Source organism: Monodelphis domestica, chromosome 7, assembly GCF_027887165.1.
Source record: "Monodelphis domestica isolate mMonDom1 chromosome 7, mMonDom1.pri, whole genome shotgun sequence".
NCBI classification, from domain to species: domain Eukaryota; kingdom Metazoa; phylum Chordata; class Mammalia; order Didelphimorphia; family Didelphidae; genus Monodelphis; species Monodelphis domestica.
In genome coordinates, this window is record NC_077233.1 from 53,653,534 (window position 1) to 53,670,260 (window position 16,727).

Consider the following 16,727-nt stretch of genomic DNA (forward strand, 5'->3'; position numbering starts at 1 on the left):
TGTGTGAGTTATGCATCATATCATTTACTAAATATTTAAAAATTATAAGGCCATTGAAGTTGGAGTGTAGATTGTATGTAGAGAGTAAAGGATAAAAAGACTGAAAAAAATAAGAAGGGGCCAGGTTATGAAGAACTTTACATGTGAATAGAAGAGTTTATACCTAATCCTGGATCATAGAGAGAGAATGGAATTTACTTGTAGACATCATATCTAAACTTTAGAAAAATGATTTTGAGAGCTGAGGCACAGACTGGGTTGGAGGGAAGAGAGATTTGAGGCCAAGGGAACAACAATTTGTTGTTGTTTGGTTGCTTCAGCTGTGTGACTCTTTGAGACCCCATTTGGGGTTTTCTTTGCAAAGATACTGGAATCTCCTTCTCCTGCTTATTTTACAGATGAGAAAACTAAGGCAAATAGGGTTAAATGGCTTGGTTAGGGATCACACAGTTGCCCAGCTGCCAAGAGGAAAAAAATTAGAATATCATTATAGTCTATAGTCAAGAGGGGTTGAGGTTCTGAAGCAGGGGATATTATGATATTATGAGAGCAGAATTAGATATGTGGGGTGAGATTAAGGAATCAAAGATGACACTGAAGTTTCAAACCTGAATGACTAGAAGTATGATGTTCCATCCACAGTAGGTTCAAAACTGAGGAGGCTTTGGAGAGAAAAATGATGAGTTCTGTTTTGAACCTGTTAAATTTGAGGAAATGGTGAGACTTTTATTGGGAGATGTACAATGAGCAGTTGGGGATAAGTAGCTCCTGAACTGTAGCTCAGGAAATTTGCAATGGTTGGATAAATAGATAGATGTGAGAGTCATCTTCATAGAGATGGTAATTGAATGTATGGGAGCTGATGAGGTCACCAAATGGAAAAGGATAGACCAAAAAGAAAAGAGTGCCCAGGACAGAGCCTTAAGAGACACCTTTTTGCAGACCCAATAAAGTGGATTGAGAAAGAATAGTGAGATTTGTGCAAAGAATCAAAATAGAGCAGTATCATAAAAATGGAGAGAGAAGACACCCAGAAGGAGGAAGTAATTAACAGTGTCAGCAGCTATATGAGGTTTAGAAGGAGGAAACATAATGGAAGGCACTAGACTTGTCATTTAGAGATTATCAGTAACTTTGAAGAAAGTGTTTTCGGTTGAATGATTAGATTGGTAGCCAGATTACAGAAGGTTTAGAAGGGAATGAGAGAAAAGAAAGTGGAGGCACCCATGTAAATGGCTTTCTGAGGGAGTTACCCATGAAGGGGAGGAGAGATCTAGAACAGTAGCTAGCAGGGGATCAGATGAGGAGGTAAGAAGGGGTGGCCCTCATAGGTTAGCTTTAATGTTTTCAGTGAATTGGGGTGCGGGGAGGTAGGGAGTCATAGGAGACTTAAGGTTTACCACTGCTGTAGAGTCTTTGTTGGTGAATTGATTAGGGAGGAGCAGAATGATAGCTTTCCGGCAGTGAGTCTCCTTTCAATCAGATAATATAAATTTGTAGTATCCTCAGTTAACACCATATACATTATAAAATATAAAGCTGGGGAATGGTTAAGGAAGTTGTGGCATATGAGTATGATAGAATACCATTTTGCCAAATGGAATAATGAACAGGCTACCTTTAAAAACATGAAAAGACGAACATGAAATTATGAAGAGGGAAATGAGAAGAACCAAGGAAACATCATATACAGCAGAGATATTGTTTGAAGAATGACTTATGTATGTCCACCTCTAGAGAAAGAACTGATAACTAGAAATAAATAAGACACAGTTTCATATATACATACATCTTTTTGTCAGAAGATGCCTTCTCTAATGAGGGAAGGAAATTACCTGAGTATTTCAATGTAACAAACATGTGAAAAAATAAATTTTTAAAAGAGGGGAAAATGTATGGAGGAATTTTTTTTTAAATAAAGCTAGAAGGGACCATATAGGTAATCCACTACAACCCCCTCATTTTATAGAGGAGGAAACTGAGACCCAGAAACTGTTTTGTCTAAGATCACCCAGGCAGAAAGAGTAAGATTTGAGCAGAGTACTCCTGGCTCTTTATATTACCTCCAAATGAAATGCGGATATAGAAAACAGGTATAAATCATTCTAGAGCATATATAAATAAAACAGGGCAGTCCCATAATCAATAACAGGCATTTAATTTATTTAAAAAACCTTTGGGAAAGACACCATCTTGAGTGGGGGAAATTGTGAGAACTGGAAGAAACTTTGAGGGAGTGTTAAGAAAAGTCCTGGGGAGATTGTCTGAGAGTGCCAGAGGACAGGATTTTATGAGTCTGAGCATGCCAAAAAGCTGAGGAAAAGTTTGTACACAGTCCACTGCAAGTAACAACCTGGTTATAAATGACAAAAGAGCTTTAAGTGTGAATCAGTTTAAGTCATTCACTTTCTGTGTGTACTGTAGAAGAAAGTATGGGCATAATAAAGCTTAGAGAACCACCCCAAAAGACTTTTTAAATGATAATAATCTTTGTGTAGTCTTCAGATTCCCCCCAAAAAAGTTCTTTCCAATGATATAAAATATCCTAGTATATTAATATTGTTTTATGGAATCATGAACTTTAGTTGGAATACCAACTCAGATACCTACTGCCTGGCTCAGTGAATAGAGTCAGGAAGACCTAAGTTCACATTTGACTCAGGTACTATCAGAATGATCCTGGGCAAGTCACTTAACCTTTTTCTACCTCAGTTTCCCCAAATTTTAAATGGGATTAAAAATACTATGAGGATTTCAAATAAGATACTATTTTTTTTTAAACCCTTACCTTCCGTCTTGGAGTCAATACTGTGTATTGGCTCCAAGGCAGAAGAGTGGTAAGGGCTAGGCAATGGGGGTCAAGTGACTTGCCCAGGGTCACAGAGCTGGGAAGTGGCTGAAGTCAGATTTGAACCTAGGACCTCCCGTCTCTAGGACTGGTTCTCAATCCACTGTGCTACCCAGCTGCCCCCAAGATACTATTTTTAAAGTACTTAGTACAATGCCTGGCACATACTAGGTGCTTAATAAATATTTGTTCCCTACTCATGAGAACTTTAACTTCTTAGAAACTCAGTTCCCTCATTTGTAAAATGAAAATAATATTAATGTCCCCTTATCTTCTAGAATTGTGAGGAAAGGAGTTTGTAAAGTTTAAAGAGCTAAAATTATTGGTCCAGTTTCTTTCACACTAAAGAACATCACTCAATGCTAGTCTCTACATCAATGACACAAAGGTGAAAGAGTTTAGCTGGGACAGGATGAGGGCAATAATAAGCAATGGCGTGGGGATCATTCCATTTCCTGCTGTGAGAGCCAGGTGGCCCGGGTCTAAGGGTAACGGAGGCCCAGATGATCGCTGAACCCTGGTCTCCCTCCATCCATCCTCTGCACCTGGGCCCACTAAGCATCTTGGAGATGATCTCACCCTTCTCCTTTGGCACCCCATTGCTGGCCCCCTCAGCTCTTCTCCCACCCCCAACCCCCATTTCAGTTTCCCACCAGTGAAAAGGGAAGGGAGTGGAGACAGAAGGGCTGTGGTAAATGAAGTCAGGGCAAACTGCTCAGGCCACGGAGACTGCCATGGTCTCTGGGTTTGCAGAATGGGGGAATTAGGGGACGGGAGAGGTCCGCGCAGCTGCCTCTCCTCCCCGCCCCTGCATCTTTCTCCAAAGGGGTGATGGCGAGCAGGGCCCAGGTTAAGGCTGAGACGAATTCAGTGGCGTCCTGGTGGAGCCATCCTGCAGGCTGGGAGAGGTGCGAGCCTGTGGCTAGTAGGGCCCGGGACTGAACTGGCAGCTCCGCCGCTCTCTGCTGTGATGCATTGTCGGCAGTGTGCTCTGGGAGCAGCCACATCCGTGGGTGAGAAGCTGAGAACCGCCGGAGCCAGAGCTGGGGAGGGCGTCAGGGGAGGAGGGAGAGAGCGAGAGTAAGAGAGAGGCCAGAGAGCGAGTGCGCCCTCCCCCGCCCCCGCCGCCTCAGCTGGGTTACCCCGCTAAGCAGAGTCGAACCCAACTGAGCCCGCGGGAGAGCCGAGACGAGGCGTGGGGAACCAAGAGAAGTCTGCGCAAGGCTGCCCACCCTGGATCTCCAGCGAGGGGCTCGGGCCGTGCGCTCCTGGACTCACTAGTTCCTGTGCCTGCCCCCGTCCCTGGCACGGTCTCCCATCCTGCCAACTTGTCTTCCCCCGCCGCCCATCTGCCCTCTCCACGCCTCCCGCCCTCCGGGCCCCCTCCTCCTCCCTCCTTCCTCCTCTCTCTCCCCCCTCCTCAGTGCCTCCTGAAAACCCAGCCCTCCCGGGGCGGCCCCGCAGTGCCAGGGACCCGGGGAGCCACTGCCGCCTGTGCGCTCCTCCGATCCGCTCTCGTCAAGCACCCAGGCTGCCGGTCCTCCCGCCCGTCCCACAGTCAGTCCGACCCTCCCACAGTCAATCCGAGCTCCCGGAGCCATGACCGCCGAGAAGGCGCTGCCCATCAGCAATGCCAAAGCGGCTGAGGAGGCGAGGGACCCCGAGGCCTCCAGCGCCAGCTTGGTGTCCAGCCGTGACAAGAAGGTCCACGAGCGGGGCCATTGGAACAACAAGGTGGAGTTCGTGCTGAGCGTGGCGGGAGAGATCATCGGGCTGGGCAACGTGTGGCGCTTCCCTTACCTGTGCTACAAGAACGGAGGAGGTGAGGAAGGGGCGCGAGGGGGATAGGAGAGGGGTGGACTGAGGCCCGGGGTCAGGATTCACCCTGCTGAAGTGGAGTTACGGAAAAAGGAATGGGTCAGTCTGAGGAGAGGGGCGCTGGGGAGGAGGGTGGTGCCGGCCAACTGACAGGAACAAGACACTCGCTCCAGGAATCTGTCTCCTGACTGACCATCTTACCTGTCCTCGGGTCTGTGTTTGGTGGTGGTGGTGTTAATACAGGCACACCTGAGAGGGAGCCTGGGATGACTTTATTTACAATTAGTACCCCCCCCCCCCAATGTAAGCTCCTTGAGGGCAGAGACCATTTTCATTTGTGTCTTTGTATGGTCAGTGACTAGCACAGTTCTTGGCACATCTTAGACAGTCATTAAAAACTTGTTTGGGATTGGACTGTGATGTGCACTTCAGAAACTCCCCTTACTTTTAAGTGGGAGAACACACACAGGCTTGAAGCTAAGACAGGTTGTTGAAACTGGTTATACAGCCAGTCTGGTGAAATGATCACCTTGGCCTGCCTGTGGAGGTTTCAGGACACATCTACCCACATCCCTCATGCTGTTTGGCCATGGTCCCCTACAGTCTTTAGAATGACAGAAGTGCACTTCCCTGACCCCCTTCCCCTCAACAAAAGAAGTTGTTCACTCACTTTCTGAGCTGTGTTCATTTCATATGGGCTCCAGCCATTCCACAAGCCTCATCCCATCACCAGCGCAGATAAACTTCCTCTCTGTGTTCCGAGTAATAAAGTTGTTCATACCAAGAAGTGTCTGAGGCCAGATTTGATAACACTTGTCTGAGACTTTGAGACCCTCAGGGTGACGTGTGTGCCTGCTAGTAGTGGCAGGAAGGTAAACTGGTGTCCTACTAGAAAAAGTCAGGCAGTGAGCTTTCATTAAACACTACTATATATCAGGCACTTTCTTAAACTTTGAGAACCACAATGAAAGTCAAAAGAGATTCTCTACCTACCCATGGGGAGCTCACAGTCTAATAAAGAAGACAGAATGTAAATAACTATGTACAAATAAGCTATATACAGAATAAACAGGAGACAATCTACAGGGGGTCCTGGGTTCAAATCTGGCATCTGGCACTTCTTAGGTGTGTGACCCTGAGCAAGACACCCATTCCCATTTGCTTCGCCTTTACTGTTCTTCTGCCTTGGAACCAATACTTAGTACTCATTCTATAAATTTATTTTTGTTTGTTTGTTTTTTAATCTATGGAGGGAAGGTATTCAAATAAAGGAGAATTGGGAAAGGCTTCTGGTAGAAGATGAGATTTTAGCGGGGACTTGAAGAAAGCCAGGGAAGTCATGAGGCAGAGATGAGGAGGAAGAGCATTCCCAAGGGCAGTAAGTATATCATCAGTAAAAATGCCAGGAGCTTAGAGGTGGAGTGTCTTGTATAATAGAATCCTAAATATCAGCAAACCTGAGCTGTATTCATAACTGTTGTTAGCTGTATCAGTCTTGAACAACTTGTCTGACTTCTATAACCTTGGTTTGATAGTTTATTTTGAAGCTCTCTTCAGGTACTAACATGTCATGGCTATCAATGCCTATTTTTTTTAACCCTTACTTTCTGTCCCAGAATTGGTACTAAGGATTAGTACCAAGGCAAAAGAGTGGATGGGAAGGGCTAAGAAATTGGAGTTAAATGACTTGCCCAGAGTCACACAGCTAGAAAATGTCTGAAGTCACATTTGAATCTAGGACCTCCCATCTTCACGTCTGGCTCTCTATCCACTGAGCCACAGACCTACCCCACGAAATTTCCTAAGCATGTTGCTGAGCCTTCCTTTCTCAAACCTGCTCACCTACTGAAAAGGGATGAACAAGAAGGAACTTTAATGAGAGGAATACAGAACTAGCAACAAGTGGCTCGATTTGGTCTTGTCACATTCCATTCTCACCTCCACCAAAAATAAAAAAGTGTTTACGGTCTCAGCCACTGTGAGGAAAACATCACCGGGGGGATGGGAACTTTTGCCATGGCTGATGTTTTCCCTGGACCCCTGGAAAGATAGTGCTACTGGTTCTGGGAATCCATCACTGTAGACTAAACAATATGCCTCTCCAGTGATATATTTATTATGATTTTTCAAATGTAGGTAGATACTGTTGTGATGAATAAATGTAAGTGAATGCAAATGAACTACAGAATTCATAGTAGCCTTTTGTCATCCAGCATTTTCTCAATCCAAAGATACTAAATATACAACTATTATCATAATGAGGTCCAACTTTTTTTTTTTTAACACTACGGAAGGGTCCAACTACTCAGAAAGGTTTACAGTTTCTGCCCTAGAAGATAGAAAGAACTGCCAGTACATGAAGCCTGGGCAGAACACAGATCTCCATTCAATAAAGATAGGAGGGATCAGTTGACTGTGTTCTTTATGAAAAGCCTTGTCACAGACCCCAGGTACACGAACTCCAGAGACAAGAAGATGGGGTTGGGCGGACACTACCTGAATGTAACTGTACAAGTCTTTTTCTTCTGCTCAGCTCAACTTTCTCCCTATAAAATGATGGGGTTTGCCTAGATAGTGCTTTTTTAGGCCCTTTACTGTCCTAACTTTCTATGTATAGTGCTATGAGAGTTAGCTTCAACTGGCCTTGCAAAATCACTCACAGAAAAAGCAAAAGAAGATGTCAAATCTGTTATTATTTAGCATGATAGTCTACCTGGGAAATTTCCAGGCCGATCTTTTGATTTAGCAATTATTTGCAAGGCTTTTCTTTTAATAAGCTACATGGTGAATAATTAAAGTTTTTAAAAATTAAAAAAATAAGCGACAGGGTGAAGGAATAGAGTCACCAAGGATATGTAAATTCAGACTGAGAAAAAGGAGATAATTCACAGCCAGAGCTGAGTTCAAATCTTGCCTCCGATGTTATAGCTGTGAGGCTTAACCTCTATCTATCTCCTCATTTGAAAATGGAGTTATCTATCTAGTAGGATTGTTGTAAGGATCAAGTGAGATAATATTTGTAAAATGCTCTGCTAACCATAAAGCATTATATAAATGCTAATCATTATAACAATCAATGTTTAATGGACGGCCATCTATCAGGACACTTATTAGAAGTTACCTCCACCACTACCACCACCAAAGAAAAAAGAAAAAAGTTTGCATGACTTCTACAAGATAACAAGGCCCATTGGATGTTTTTCCTACTTTTGTTATAGTAGAAATTGCTTCCAAAAACAAAAAAATCCAACACACTCAAGCAGCTCATTTTGCATATAGGATGTTTTCCATCTGTCCAAATCCCATTTCTCCAGGCTCTTACTGTGCCAGTGCAATGGTGAGAACAGAAGAGAAGGGCCACTTCTTGGTTTGAGCTGTTTTCTTTGGAGACTTGCATAAATAGAGCAAGTTGATCTGAGTCTGCTCAGCACTGGTAATGAGGGGGCTTTAGCAGTGTTTGTATGAGAGCTAGGTCTGGGAAGCAAGACTGCCATCCTGCCTTCTGCTGTGGGGAAGACCTTGCCAGTGCTCTCATTCTAGTGGCTGAGATATCCTATTTGGTGTCATGTGGAACATCTCTTCCTATGAATTCCTATCACTAGGAAGCAATAGACTATAACGGAAAGGGGGAAGATAGGAAGTATTGAATTCAACTCTTGCTTTTGACACACACACAAGCTATGAAAACCCTGGGGAAGCTCTTGATCTCTCAGGAGCCCCCCCCCCCCCAGATCTCTAAGACTAAGATGACTTGGCCACCTTCGAAGCTTCCCACCACAAAGAAATCAACACCTGGTCTACAGGAACAAATTCAAAGAACACTGCCTTTGGGCCATAGTAGTAAGACAGGTAGCTCATCCTCCGCCAAAATGACTGCCTGCAGCGTTTGAAAGTAAGTTCGATCATACTTTGCAATGTGAAGGAATGGATGTTGGTAATTAACCAATTAGAAAAATCTTATTTTGGTCTCCCTGCCACAGCAATTTTCTGACTTCTAGCCAAAAAAAAAATACAGAAGGAAAAGTTTCATTGAAAAAAGTCCAATGGTGCACTAGAGTGAACAAAGTCGTGATAGAGATCCAGGCAACCTTGGCTCGGCCACTGACTCCAAGACATTTCACTATTCTTCCAGGCCTCATCTTCCTCATCTATAAAATGGAGCAGTTGGACAAGAGAGTCTCAAAGTCTCTTTCTATGTCTATAGCATTTTATGACTCTAGTTATTTTGCTTTTAATCTGATATCCCCAAATTTTCCTTTGGATGTGCATCTACATATGTACATGTACTCATACATTTATAGACATATGTCTGTGTACATATATATCTACATATATTTTCATCTTGAATTTGAATGGCTTATTAGAAGAATCTTTTAAATACACCTTGTTCTCTTGTCAATGGACAGTACAAAGGACTTTGGATTTTATTAAAAATTTAAGATGCGTGTTTAGATTAGATATTAAATGTCAGGCGCCATTTTGCTTTTTAAAAATTATATCAAGGGCAACTAAATAGCTCAGTGGATTGAAAGCCAGGCTTAAAGATGGGAGGTCCTGGGTTCAAACATGGCCTCAGATACTTCCTTGCTGATTGATCCTGGGCAGATCACTAAACCTCCATTGCCTAGTCCTTACCACTCTACTGCATTCATGCCAGTACATAGCATTGATTCTAATATGGAAGATAAGAGTTTTTTTCTTTTTTTAATTACATACTGATTTACAATGTTGTACCATCTTCCCCCCAAAAAATGCTTTTGCTTAGCAATGAGAGGTTAGTGGTTAACTTCTTTTTCCACCTCTTTTTAAACAAATCAATTCATTATATCCCTTTAGCAAGTCAGAATTATTCTTGCCTAATGTGAAATATTGAAATAGGTTTGACCACTGAAAGATTCAGAGATTAAGTGCATCCATTGTAGCATAAACTGAAGGAAGAGATTTCTTTTGTTGGCAAGGAACTACTGCCTATCTGGGGAGCCAGCAGATATCTAGATTAATTGTTTAATCAACAGGCATTCATTAAGCATTTATTATATGCCAGGCGAAGGTGATACAAAGCCAAAAGCAATTCCTGCCCCACAAGAAACTTACATTCTCTCTAGCTATTAGGTCATATCAGAACTGACCAAACAGATGAGAAAAATGAGCTGAGGCATAAGGATCAGTGATTTCCTCAGCAGTTCCACGAATCACAGAGATGAAATGAACTCTCCAGATTGCTATTGCTAAGTAATTAATCACAGGTGAGATATGAATCCAGTGGTTCCTGTCTTTTAAGCCTAGCATTTTATCTACTACACCAAGACGCTGCCTCTATAGCCAAAGATTAAATTATGCTTTTTTAAGAAGACTTACTTCAGTACAATGACATTTTAAAGGAAGCCTTTATCTTTCAGGTAAGAATATGTTATATTAATGGACAGACTTTCATTGTTAGCAAGAGGAGAGAGCGTGATTTGGGGAGAAATTCAATGTTGGGTGGAATTTCTTCCACAGGTGGAGTGGTTCAAAGAATGCTGGAGAGAGAGAGAGAGAGAGAGAGAGAGAGAGAGAGAGAGAGAGAGAGAGAGAGAGAGAGAGAGAGAGAGAGAGAGAGAGAGAGAAGTGCTATTTCTTTTCTCTAAGGATTTATTGATGCCTTTTTTCTTTAACAATATACTTATTTCTCAGTTAATCCTATTTCCCTTTCCCTTAACCATTTCTTGTAACAAAGCAAAATAGTTAAGCAAAACCTACGAACAAAACAACTGTGTCTAACAGAATAGGCATATTTCTCTACCTTTCAGTGGAATATATTTCAGCATATATTCTCAAGGACCAAGATTGGTCATTGTAATTTATCTGAATTTGACTATCTTTAATTGTTGTTTTCATTCACATTATTTTAGTCATCAGATATTGTCCTTCTAGTTCTATTTAATTCACTCTATATCAGTCCCTACAGGACTTCTTGGGCTTCTCTGAATTCTTACTTTTTGTGACTACACTGATATAGTAGTCCACTGCATTTATGATTCAAATTTCTTCATCCATCCCTTAACTGATAGTCACTTTTTTTTTGTTTACAGTTTTGTTCTGTGAAAGGGCATTTCACTGCCACAAAAAATGCTTCTATGGACATTTTCGTATATATGTGACCTTTCTTTCTTTCATTGACCTCCTTGGAATATATGCCCTAGTACATGAGCCAAAGAGTATGAATAGTTTCATTGCCCTATTCCAAATCCACATTAAAAAAAAAATTTACATTTATTTTTTAGCATTCTTTTCAATTCCAAAATTTCTCCTTCCTTCCCAGCTCTCCCCAACCCTCTGAGAAGACAAGCAATATGATATTAATTGTACATGTGAAATCATGCAAAATGCATTTCCCATATTAGCCATATTTCAAGAAAAATAAAGAGAAAGTTACATTTCAATTTGTACTCAGAATTAGTCAGTTCTCTCTCTGGAAGTAGATTGCAATTTTTCATTAAGAATCTTTTGGAATTGTTGGGGAGTTTTTTGTTTTTGTTTTTTTTTTAAACCCTTACCTTCCATCTTGGAATCAATACTGCGAATTGGTTCCAAGGCAGAAGAGTGGTAAGGGCTAGGCAATGGGGGTTAAGGGACTTGCTCAGGGTCACACAGCTGGGAAGTGTCTGAGGCCATATTTGACCTTAGGACCTCCTGTCTCTAGACCTGGCTCTCAATCCACTGAGCTACCCAGATGCCCCTTGGAGTTGTTTTTAAACATTGTATTGATCAGAGGAGTCAAGTTTTTCCATAATCTTCTCACTTTAATTTGCCTCAGTATATAGTATAGTGGTAGTCTCTCGGTGACCGAGAATGACAATTGTCTTTGTGCGTTATCATCATCTATTGATGTATTGATGAAAAACCACCCACTCTGTCATTTACCCATAGCACAATAGTACTCCATCACAATCACACGCCACAACTTAGTCATCTGTTTCCCAGTGGAGAGCATCCCCTTGATTTCCAGTTGCTACCACATATAGGCCCTTTAACTTTTTCTTTGATCTCTTTAGGATACAGACCTGGCAGTCATTTTGTTGGGTCAAAGGGTATGCAGCTTTATAACTCTTTGAGCATAGTTCCAAATCATTCTCCAGACTTGTTAGACTAGTTCACCATTCAATAGTTCATTAGTACCCCTATTTTTACCTTATCTCTTCCAATATTTGTTATTTCTGAAAAGTGTGAAGTGGTTTCTTAGAGTTGTTTAATTTACCTTTCCCTAATCAATAGTGATCTAGAGCAATTTTTCATATGACTAAATAGCTTTGATTTCTTCTTCTGAAAAGTACCCATTATATCCTTTAGCCATTTGGAAAGTATGAAATGGCTCTTATTTTTAGAAATCAGTTCTATACTTATTAAATATTGAGAAATGAGGCCTTTATCAGAGAAATGCTGTAAAAATTTTGATACTACTTCATTGTCTATAGAACATTTTAGCAAAATGTTGTTTCCCCAGAGGGTAGTTAAGTGGCTCTGTGGATTGAGAGCCAGGCTTTGAGATGGGAAGTTCTGGTTCAAATCTAGCCTCAGACTCTTCCTGACTTGTATGACCCTGGGCAAGTCATTTAACCTCCATTGCCTAGCCTTTACTGCTCTTCTGTCTTGAAACCAGTACATGGCATTGATTCTAGGATAGAAGATAAGGACTTTATTTTTAACGTAATTTCTCTGATTATCATTTTAAACTTTATTTGTTTTTGCTTTTGCTTTGTCTAAAACTATGATTGTTACCCCTGAGTTTCTTTACTTCTGCTAAAATTTAATAGATTCTGATCCAGTCTTTTATTTTAACTCTGTTGGTGTCTTTCTGTTTCAAGTGTATCTCTTGTAAACGACATTGTTTGAATCTGGTTTCGTTTCTATTCTGCTATTAACTTCTGTTTTATGAGTGAGATCATTCTATTCACATTTTCATAGTTATGATAACTATGTGTATTGTGTATTTCCCCATCCCATTTTTTCTGTTTCTTTTTATCTTGTCCCTTCTAAAAATCACCCTCAATATTCCATCCTCTCCTGAATCCTGTTCTTACACTATTCAACTCTGGTCTTTTCATCAGGAAAGTTTAGAAGTCCTCTATTTAATTACAAATCATTTTTTTCTTATGAAGATTTTTTTTTCTTGCTGGATAGATGATTCTTGCTTGTAATACTAGCTTCTTTGCCCTCTGGAATATCATAGTTAAAGCCCTCTGCTCCTTTAACATGGAAGCCTCTAAATTTTGTGTGATCCTGATTGGCTCAACAATATTTGGGTTATTTCTTTCTGACTCTTTGAAGTATTTTCTCTTTGACCTGGGAACTCTAGAATTTAGCTTTAATATTTCTAGGAATTTTCATATTGGTATCTCTTTCAGGTGGATTCTTTTGATTTTTAATTTCTTTCTGGATCTAAAACATTGGTACAGTTTTCCTTGATAATTTCTTAAAATTATCATATCTAGGCCCTCTTTTGGATCATGGCTTTCAGATAGTCCAATAATTCTTTACATTTCTCTCCTTGATATATTTTCCAGACCAGTTGTTTTTCTGATAAGTATTTCACATTTTATTCTATTTTTTCATTCTTTTTACTTTGTTTGATTGTTTCTTGATGTCTCATGGAGTAATCAGCTTCTACTTGCTCAATTCTAATTTTTTTAAAAATTATTTTCTTCAGTGACTTTTTGTGCTTCTTTTTTCCACTTCATCAATTCTAGTTTTTGTTTATGTTATCACATATTTTATTCAAGCAATGGGTTCTGCCTATTATATACATTAAACATTCTTAATATAAATGAGAAATTCTTTGGCACAAATTAATTTTTCACCTAGGCTAAATAGCAAGAGGGAATTAAGCTGCAATAAAACCCACTAACATAAGGATCACCCAAATTCTAAACAGCATATTTTTAAAAGATATTTTATGTTTTATTTAAAAAAACAACATTTCTCAACTGTAATTAATTCTATAGCTAAAGTTACCCAGAGAAAATGTTCCTTTATGCTAGAGTTTTCATTGAGAAGTGTCTTATTAATTTCACGCACGTCAACATGAAAACTAGTATTTAATCAAGGAACTGACTCATTCAGGATTCATCTGCTGAACTAAGTGACATTTGCTTCCCAACATGTCACAAGATTTCCAGTTTATATTGGGAAACAGTTTTATGGTTTGGAAAGAGTACTAGATTTGGATTTAGGAGACCCAGCCTTAAACTATGGTTCCACCACTTATTATATGTCATTGGAAAGTCACTTAATTTCTGTCTCAGCTTTCTTCTCTGAACTCTCATCTTTATCCAGGAAAGGCTCCCAGTCCTCTATGGCCACAAGTGTGTGTGCCCTCTTTGCCTTGGAACTATGTCCAGGGCCTCTTTTCCCTTTTGATTGAGCCCTAGTCCTCTTCCTTGGAACTGTGACTCAGAACTTTGTTATGGGCAATTGAATTGCCAATCAGTGCCAGCTGATCCCCTATAATCTCTTCCTCAATGGCTAACTGAACTTCTTACCATCCTTAGACAGAGAGCTACTAAAGCTGCTACTGCAGTCACTTATTGCTGCCTGTGTGTGGTCTCCAAACCAGTTTCTACCCCAGTGTCACAAACCTCTGCTCCTGACTTCCCAAGTTTTCTCAGATTGGAAAAATGGCTCACCTTGATCTTTTGTCAGCTTTGCTACTCCAACATTTGATGAGAGATGTTATTTTGAAGACTTTGGGAGAAAAATATGGAGAGAATTGAGCTGGCTGACCTTTAATTCTTCATCTTCCAAATCAACTCTTTACCCAAATGAATTGAGCCAGCTGTGTTTCACCCCCTTCAATACTTTTCCACTGGAAAGATTTAATTATCTTATGTCTGTTCAATTCCATAGCACATGACCCTCTGAAAGGCTTTTCTTATGGAAGAGATCACCTGTGGTTGGTTGGTCCACTTCCTAGATAAAGTGGATCTTTCTTTTTTTTTTTTAACAAGAACACACTTGAGGAGGTAAAGAAGAAATACTTTCTCAGGACTGAGTAAAGACCTACTGGCAGCTGAATTTGCCACTTACGTCTTCACAATGTGTGAAAGTAGATCTTGATGCTCAGACAATGTTGAGCTTTGAAGCAATTTGGGTAAACTGACCTCTGACTATTTTTTTTGCAGGGGCTTTTCTGATTCCATATGTGGTGTTTTTTATCTGCTGTGGAATACCAGTGTTTTTCCTGGAGACAGCCCTGGGGCAGTTTACTAGTGAAGGTGGCATTACATGTTGGAGAAAAATTTGTCCCTTGTTTGAAGGTAAGTGGCAGCATCAATATCATACGTGTGTCTATAGAAGTACATATACACATGCATGTGTTTTGTATATGTGGCTGGGCATATATATATATATATATATGTTCTATGGTTTCTGGTTCTGTGATTTCATTGGTGCTGGCAACTTTCAGTATGGAAAGGCTGCTTTAAGAGTCTTTTATTCCTATGTAGCACCCACCAATATAGTCAGTAATTTGCTGTCTTAGGGAATTTCAAGGGACACTGAGAGGTTAAATAACTTACCTATGGATCTACAGCCAGAGTGCATCAGAGAAGTGATGGCTAGGTGGCTCAGTGGATTGAGAGCCAGGCCTAGAGATGGGAGGTCCTGGCTTCAAATCTGACCTCAGACACTTTCTAGCTATATGACCCTGGGCAAGTCACTTGACCCCCATTGCCTAGCCCTTACCACTATTCTGCCTTAGAACCAATACACAGTATTGATTCTAAGATAGAAGGTGAGGTTTAAAAAAAAAAGAAAATGTCAGAGACAGTTTGTTTGGGTATTAGCTAGAGAGCCCCTTTTGAAGCCAAACAGACCTGGGTACATGCATACATTTCTCTTTGGGTATATGTAGTCAGTGTTTATTTTCAGTTGTCAATTCTTCCAGCCATGTTTGCCTCTCTGTGACCCTATTCTCAGGTTTTCTTGTCAGATACTTGGCCATTTTCTTCTCCTGCTCATTTTACAAATGAGAAACTGAGGCAAACAGGGTGAAGGGATTTGCCGAGGATCCAACAACTAACAAGTGCCAGAGGCTGGATTTGAACTCATGAAGATAATCTTCCTGATTCCAAGCCCAGAGCTCTATCCCACTGCTCCACCAGGCTGTGCCTAGTGTCAGTTACCTATGCTCATTTGCACACCTACATGCATGTAGCTACATATTGGTATATAGGCATTGAAGCATGGGGATATCTGCCTGTCTCATCCAAAGCTTCACATAGCATTTCTGATGGAGCAGAATATTTCATCCCTTTCATTTACTGGTATTTGTTTAACTCTTCCCCAGTCAGAGAATCACGAATTGTTTCTAATCATTTCTGCTCTTAGGAATATCATGTTGCTCTTATGAATTGGGCTACTGTTACGACTTTCACACAGAGAGGACTCCATTTCCCTTTATTGCTATTCTAGACCCCGAGGGTTGGGCAGAAAGATAGAAAGCTGGGAGACAGGCTGAATGTTTCCTAACTCTTGAGCTATTCACCGTGTTACTCTCTTAGGGAAAACACTAACCTTAGTGCCGCCCTAAGAGGAGGGCGCATTATCTTTTACATTGCTTTTGGCCCCCACCCTCACGCCCCTTCCTAATGACCGGAGCTCTGTCCATCAGTGGGTTCATTTCTTCGTATCTTTAACCACTGCTTTTACTGGCTATCCCTATTCCTATTCTATAGAGATGTCAGGCATGTAGTAGGTGCTTATAAATTTCTTGAATGAATTAATATGTATATATTTGTGTACATGGGGGTGCTTATATGATATCGGGGATGGCTAAAGCGGTTCAGTGGATAGTGTGCTAGGCTTGGAATCAGAAAGCCCTGAGTTCAGGAGCACCTAGGTATCTCAGTGCATGGAGAATCAAGACTGGAGACAGGAGGTCCTGGGTTCAAATCTAGCCTCAGATACTTTCTAGCTATATGACCCTGGATAAGTTATTTCACCCCAAATTCCTTGTCCTTGCCTTTCTTCTGCCTTGGAACCAATACTCACTATTAATTATAAGACTGAAGTTAAGGCAGTGTTT

The 16,727-nt window shown here is 40.9% G+C and overlaps 1 protein-coding gene across 1 annotated transcript in view; it reads left to right on the forward strand.

Moving 5' to 3' along the window:
* The first annotated feature begins 2,147 nt into the window (after positions 1-2,147).
* Positions 2,148-16,727, forward strand: part of SLC6A11 (solute carrier family 6 member 11) — a 185,130-nt gene continuing 170,550 nt past the window's right edge. The window contains exons 1-2 of the mRNA XM_001365646.4: positions 2,148-4,670; positions 14,824-14,958. Of these exons, the coding sequence (XP_001365683.2) occupies positions 4,448-4,670; positions 14,824-14,958 (358 nt within the window). The 5' untranslated portion in view covers positions 2,148-4,447. The remainder of the gene's footprint in view (positions 4,671-14,823; positions 14,959-16,727) is intronic.